General features: G+C 42.0%; 1 protein-coding gene across 1 annotated transcript in view; it reads right to left on the bottom strand.

The window, feature by feature from the left end:
• The window catches only part of RFWD3 (ring finger and WD repeat domain 3), a 46,886-nt gene that overhangs the window by 35,274 nt on the left and 4,108 nt on the right, over positions 1 to 7,504 (bottom strand). Inside the window, exon 3 of the mRNA XM_008067728.2 lies at positions 2,677 to 2,879. Within this exon, the coding sequence (XP_008065919.1) occupies positions 2,677 to 2,879 (203 nt within the window). The remainder of the gene's footprint in view (positions 1 to 2,676; positions 2,880 to 7,504) is intronic.

The raw sequence follows: 7,504 nt of genomic DNA on the forward strand, positions 1-7,504 counted from the left end.
CCAAAGGCGTGGGATTACAGGCTGAGCCACCGAGCCCGGCTATGTAATATTCTTTTAATGCTTGTAGATTTCAAAGTATTCCCCACTCCTGAGTTTTATCACACATGTATTCTATTAGAATGGTTTCATTTTTTATACTAGATCTCTGACCTATTTTTGTTGTTGTTGTTACAGTCTCACTCTGTTGCCCAGGCTGGAGTGCAGGGGCATGATCACAACTCACCATGGCCTCTACTTCCTGGGCTCAGGCAATCCTTCTGCCTGAGCCTCCTGAGTAGCTGGGACTACAGGCATGTACCACCACATCCAGCTAATTTTTTGATTTTTGAAGAGACAAGGTCTAGCTACCTTAGCCCAGGTTGGTCTTAAACCTCCGGGCTCAAGCAGTCCTCTCATTTTGGCCTCCCAAAGTGTTGGGATTACAGGTGTAAGGCACCATATCCAGCCTCTGATCTACATGTAATATATCCTGGTTTATGGTATGAAGAATATGTTTTATCTTTTCCAGTTAGCTAGCCAGTTTTAACAAAAGTATTAATTTAAAAGTCTATACCATCCCCACTGATTTGATTTTAATTCCTTTACAATATAGTGAATTTCCATACACATTTAGACTTTTTTCTAGATATTCCATTTTTAGAACGTACTGCATTTTGAGTTGAATGATTATACTGCTAAGGTATTATTTACCCTTCTTGTTCCTATATCCCCCTTTCCTATAAACTGTACAAACCAGTCATTAGACTAGAGTCTTGAGTAAATTCAGGGTTTTCTGTTGTTGTTGCCAACAGTATTTTTTTTTTTCTTTTTCTTTTGAGTTGGAGTCTCACTCTGTCACCCAGACTGGAGTGCAGTGACCGCTCCTGGCCATCACAGCCTCAACCCGCTGGGCTCAGGTGATCCTTCCGCCTCAGTCTTCCAAATAGCTGGAACTACAGGTACGCGCTACCACGCCCGGCTAATTTTTTTGATTTATTGTAGAGATGAGGTCTTGCCAAGTTGCCCAGGTGGATCTTGAACCTATGGGCTCAGGCAATCCACTCACCTCAGCTTCCCAAAGCGCGGGATTACAGGCTGAGCCACTGAGCCTGGCATCAACAATACTTTCTAGGTGGCATGAGTATGCAGATTGCAGCACATTAAGAGACACATAAGAAAGGTCTGGTGGTCCTACTTTTCGACATGTTAAGATTGAGCAAGGTTGGTCCCTCCATTAAAAAGAATCTCATCAACTTTGCAACCTAATGGTTTTAGGACCCACTGACACTCTGCTTAGACCCATCATCTAACTAGGAGTCACAAAATGGTGGCTTTTCTATCGTTCTTGCTGCATTAGCTGAAATTTTTCTATTTTAAAAAAACCTCCTTCATCAAATATGTGGTTATCCTAAATCCAGTTTATACAGGAAAGCAAGATAAATGCTTGATCCCTGGCCAGGCTCGGTGGCTCAGCCTGTAATCTCAGCACTTTGGGAGGCCCGAGCCCACGGGTTTGAGACTCGCCTGGGCAACTTAACAAGACCTCATCTCTACAATAAATCAAAAATTAGCCAGGCGTGGTAGTGCATGCCTGTAGTTCCAGCTACTTGGAAGGCTGAGGTGGAAGGACTGCTGGAGCCCAACAGGTCGAAGCTGTGGTGGCTGGGAGCGGTCACTGCACTCCAGTCTAGGTGACAGAGTGAGACTCCAACTCAAAAAAAAAAAAAAAATGCTTGATCCCTTAATCAAGATTTTCATTGATTTGTTGTATTTCAATTCATAATCCAAGAACAATATTTATTATTCTTTTTCATGCTTAAATCATGCCATTTAGGTCACGAGAAGCCCTTTCAAGGTGGCTCCTGTGACTACTGAATAACTACAAGATTTTGACAGCTTCCTTGCTTTCTAGTACAGTAAAAGGTCCTAGGCTTTTCTTGTATATCTCTTATCCCAGACTCGGAAAGCAATTTTTTCAAGAAGCCCTGTTTTCTTCATCTTTTTAGTCAGGGTCTCACTGATAGTACACCATAGAGGGATCTTCTGGGTCATGTGTACTTCTGCCTTAGCCTCCTGAGTAGTTGGCACTATAGATGGATATCACCACACCTGGCTAATTAAAAAAAAACTTTTTGGTATGCTGTCCAGGCTGGTCTTAAACTCCTGAACTCAAGCAATCTTCTTGCCTTGGCCTCCCAGAATGCTGGAATTATAGGTGTGAGCCACCACACCTAGTCATCCTGGTTTCTTTTAGTGGAGAAATGTACTGAATGTGACATACTCTGGGATATTAGTAAGTTTTTAACGTAAGCATGACATTTACTTTAGGGATCTCTGCCCACTATTGCTAAAATAAAGTCCCATTTGCACAATACATAACATACTAAAACTTGAAAGTGGTAGCCTAGGCAGGGTGCTGAATTTACAAAACTTTTATTTTAAATAAAGAATCTACTTTCTCAGATGTCTAAGAAAATACAAAGTGATTGACTCACTGCGTCACAAATCATGTAAAACTGAGATCAAATCTTCTCTATATAATTATGGCCAGTGAAAGTTGTATTATAAAACAGGAACCCGTAATATTTGGGGGAGAAAGGGGAAAGTATCAAAACAAATCTGGAGCTTCTAAAATTCTGAAGCCTAAATTTTGTGGATATTACTCTTGTGAATTCAAAGCTTGATTGAAATACTGACCTTCTAAAATGACAACTCCAGGTTCCTCTGCCTGGACAACAACCTCTCCATCCTCTGCAGAGTTGTCACTGTCAGAATTGGAACTACTAGACACCTGCAAGTCTTCAGACATAGAATTTCCAGTCTCTGAATCATAAGAGGCAGCTGGCAAGTCAGGCTGGGTCCTGCTCACCTGAAAGTAAGCATCCAGTGGTGCTCTCAACCTATGTACACAGAAAGACAACAGAGTTACAGTATAATGAACCATCATAACAAGAATCCACAGTGATTTGAAGCAAATCTTATAATTCCAATTCATCTCCAGGCCATTTAATGTTGTCTTTGAAAGCTGAAGCAGGAGTTGGGTACAGTGGTTCATGCCTATAACAACAGCACTTTGGCAGGTGGAGGTGAGAGGATTGCCAGAGCCTATGCCTCTATAGTAAATCAAAATTAGCTAGGTGTGGTGGCGCATGCCTACAGTTCCAGCTATTTGGAAGGCTGAAGTGGAAGGATTGCCTGTGCCCAGCGGGTCAAGGCTATGGTGGCTGTAAGTGTGCCACTGCACTCCAGCCTGGGCAACAGAGTGAGACTCCAACTCAAAAAAACGAAGCAGGAATCGCAGATTAAGGAGAATTTGACCCCTGAATATTATCTTTTACCACTCAACCATTGCTATATTAGCCACACTGCAGCTTGATCCTTCTGCTAAAAGTGAATTCCATTTTCTGGTGTTTGGTCATGTGTCAGTATCTTTAAAGAACATAACTCAGCAATTTTCCTGCCAGTACTAAGGAGCTGGAAAAAAGAGGTGAGAAAGAAGAAAAAGGGCTTTGTTGCCCAAATATGTCCTCATGGGATTCTGCTCTGTAGGTACCCAGACCAAGCCCTTTTGGAGTATAGTGGAAGTCTGGCTTCAGTTGTCATTTCTTCAGGTCATACTTTTTTTTTTTGAGTTGGAGTCTCACTCTGTCACCCAGGCTGGAGTGCAGTGGCACACTCATGGCTACCGCAGCTTCGACCTGCTGGGCTCAGGTGATCCTTCTGCCTTAGCCTCCCAAGTAGCTGAAACCAAAGGAGTGCACCCAGCTAATTTTTAATTTATTAACTCGCTGGGCATTGTGATGTATACCTATAGTCTCAGCTACACAGGAGGCCGAGGTAGAAAGACTGCCTGAGCCCAGGAGGTTCAGGCTGTGGTGAGCCATGATGGTGCCACTGTACTGGAGCCTGGGCAAGAGTGAGACTCCTACTCAAAAACAAAACTAAACAAAGAAAACACAGTATAGTATTAAGAAAAAAAAAAGAACTTAACACTCCAAAACCAAAATTCTAAGCCCCCCAACAAATGAAATGGAATCCCTCTGGGCCAACGGAAAACTGAAAAACGAAATCCCAAGCCATGATGGGAAAGGAAGTTGGACACATCTTGTAATAGGTTCTCCTTTTTGGAGTTTAGGCACAACTGACTAGCATTAACATTAAAACAGAGATCATGACCAGCCTAGACAACATAGCAAGACTCCATCCCTACAAAAACAAACAAACAAAAAAAAAGTTAACTGGGTATGGTGACATGTAACTGTAGTCCCAGCTACTCAGGAGGCTGAGACAAGAAGGATCACCTAAGTCAAGGAATTTGAGGCTACAGTAAGCCATGATGGTTACACCACTGCACTCCAGTGCACTCCAGGCTGGATGAAAGAGTGAGACCGTGACTCAAAAAAATAAATTAAATAAATGAGAGAGAGACACAGACACAGATAGATATGACAGACTGACTCTGTGGAGTAAGATACCAAATTCCAACCTGACTCTTGTATAGCATCATAGGACAGATAGCAGGCCCTAAAGGAAATTAAAATATTCTACCCCAAAATATGTCTTTGACACATTTGGAATGGCCCTGCAAAGCCATCTCTTGGTAAAATGTGCATCTGTGGGGAATCTCCTTCTCTAGATTTAGGATAGATTAACTTTTTAAGGCCCGAAGAGACATCTGCCACCTATTCTCTCTGAAACCAAAGTCTGCTACTTAGAGGCTTCATCTATGTAACAAGAACCTTAGCTAGCACAATGCCCCTTATCTTAATTCAGGCATTTCTTTCTAAATCCACCTATAAATTTTAAGCCACCCTTCCAGCCCCCCTATTCCTCCCCCTTTTGAAATGTCCTGTTTTTCTGCGTCAAACCAATGTATACTTTACATGTACTGATTCATGTCTTTGCCTATAACTTCTGTCTCCCTAAAAGTATAAAACCAAGTTGTAACCCAAGCACCTGGGGCACATGTCCTCAGGACCTCTTGAGATTGTTGTCAGGCCATGGTCACTCATATTTTCTTCAGAATAAATCTCTTTAAGTATTTTACCAAACGACTTTTTGTCAAGAGTCACTATTATACCTCAATTTGTCTCACTCCTGGAATAATAAACCATATCCTACTTATGCCACAGAATTAATGAAATTCTGTATTAAAAACCAAAAGGTATTCCAAACTTTACTACGTAGCTAATAATTACTAAGTATTATTGACAGACGATCTACTAAGTCACCTAAGTTTTAATAACTGTCTTAAAACATTAAAATATTATTACCCAGAAAGATGAATGAAGACAGCTTACATAGAAAAATTTTGATTTCTAATAGTTTGGCTGTAATTTATTGACAAATTAAAGCTTTTTATTTTAAAAAAGGATGACTGAACAGAACAAAATAAGCACTACTTGGTATCCAATTCAACAGAGAGAAGATTTCCCTTGTATATAAAAAAAGAAATGTGGGCCAGGAGCAATGGCTTAAGTCTGTAATCCCAGAACTCTGGGAGGCCGAGGCAAGAGGGTTGCCTGAGTCCAGGGGTTCGAGACCAGCATGGGCAACTTGGTGAGACCTTGTCTCTACAATAAATCAAAATATTAGCCAGGCGTGGTGGCACACACTTGTTGTTCCAGCTACTTGGAAGGCTGGTACAGAAGGATCGCCTGAGGCCAGCAGTCACTTCTTTCTCTCCAACTCCTGGCAACCACTAATCGACTTTCTGTCTCTAAGGATTTGCCTATTCTGGATATTTCATATGAAGTGAATAATATAATGTGGTCTCTTGTGTCTGGCATCTTTCACAACTTGTCAGCTACAAATAGTTATAGTTTTATTTCTTCCTTTCCAATCTGAATGCCTTATTTTTTTCTTCCTAACTGTCCTGGCTAGAACCTCCAGTTTAATATTGAATAAAAGTGGCAAAAAACAGATATCTTTGCCTTGTTTCTGATCTTAGGGGTAAAACTTTCAGTCTTTGATCATTTATTATGATGCTAGTTATAGGTTTCTCACTGATGTCCTTTATTAGGTTAAGTCCCCTTCTATTACTAGTTTGTTGAATGCTTCTATCATGAAAAGGTTTTGGATTTTGTCAGATGCTTTTTCTGCCTCTATTAGGATGTTCAAGGCTAGGTATGGTGGCTCATGCTTGTAATTCCAGTGCTTTGGGAGGTTGAGGCAGGAGGATATCTTGAGGCCAGGTGTTTCAGATCAGCCTGGGCAACAAAGTGAGACCCCTATCCCTACAAAAAACTTTAACAAACTAGTCAGGTGTGGTGAAACATGTCTATAGACCCAGCTGCTTGGGAGGCTGAGGTGAGAGGATCACTTGAGACCAGGAGGCTGGGGCTGCAGTAAGCTATGATCTCACACCACTGCAGTTTAGCCTGAGCAACAGCAAGATCCTGTCTCAAAGAAAAAAAGATTTTCATGTTTTTCCCCTTTATCATATTAATATGGTGTATTTTACTGACTGTTTTGTATGTTGAACCAAATTTGCTTTCCTAAAGCAAATCCTATTAGGTTATGGTATATAACTGTTTTGGTATGTTGCTGAATTGGGGTTTGTTAGGTTTTGTGGGTTTTTTTTTTGAGTTGGAGTCTTACCCTCTCACCCACGCTGGAGTGCGGTGGCACGCTCACAGTTATTGCAGCCTCCACAATAAATCAAAAGATTAGCTGGATGTGGTGGCGCACGTCTGTAGTTCCAGGTACTTGGAAGGCTGAGGTGGAAGGATCACCTGAGCCCAGCTGGTCAAGGCTGCGGTGGCCATGAGTGTGCCACTGCACTCCAGCCTGGGCAACAGAGTGTGACTCCAACTCAAGATAAAATAAAATAAAAAAAAAAAGAAAGAAAACAGCAAAACAGCAGATGCAAACTCTTTCTTACCAGTAATTACATTAAATACAAAAGGAATAGGCATTCTAATAAAAAAATCAAAGAGTAGCAACATGAGATTTATGTATTTGTTTGTTTTTGGTTTTTGAGTCAGAGTCGCTGTCACTCAGGTTGGAATGCAGTAACATGTTCACAGCTCATTATAGCCTTGACCTCCTGGGCTTAGGTGATCCTTCCACCTCAGCCTCTCGAAGTAGCTGAGACTACAGGCACATGTCACCACACCACAGCTAATTTTTGTAGAGACAAAAATCTCACTATGTTACCTAGGCCAGTCTTGAACTCCTGGACTCAAACAATTCTCCTGCCTTGGCCTCCCAAAGTGCTGGGATTACAGGAGTGAGCCACCACGCCCAGCAAACTCTTTTGAGTCAGAGTCTCACTCTGTCGCCCAGGGTGGAGGTTCACTTGTAAATAATCAAAAGAGGAGCAAACAAAACCCAATACAAGCCGGCTCAGTTGCTCAGCCTGTAATCCCACGCCTTTGGGAGGCTGAGGTGAGTGGATTGCCTGAGCCCGCGGGTTTCGAGACCCGCCTGGGCAGCGAGACCTCATCTCTACAATAAATCAAATAATCAGCTGGGTATGGTAGCGCATGCCTGTAATTCCGGCTACTCGGAAGGCAGAGGCGGA

This window comes from Carlito syrichta, unplaced genomic scaffold (genome assembly GCF_000164805.1).
Source record: "Carlito syrichta isolate Samal-C Ts95f unplaced genomic scaffold, Tarsius_syrichta-2.0.1 Scaffold309739, whole genome shotgun sequence".
Lineage (NCBI taxonomy): Eukaryota > Metazoa > Chordata > Mammalia > Primates > Tarsiidae > Carlito > Carlito syrichta.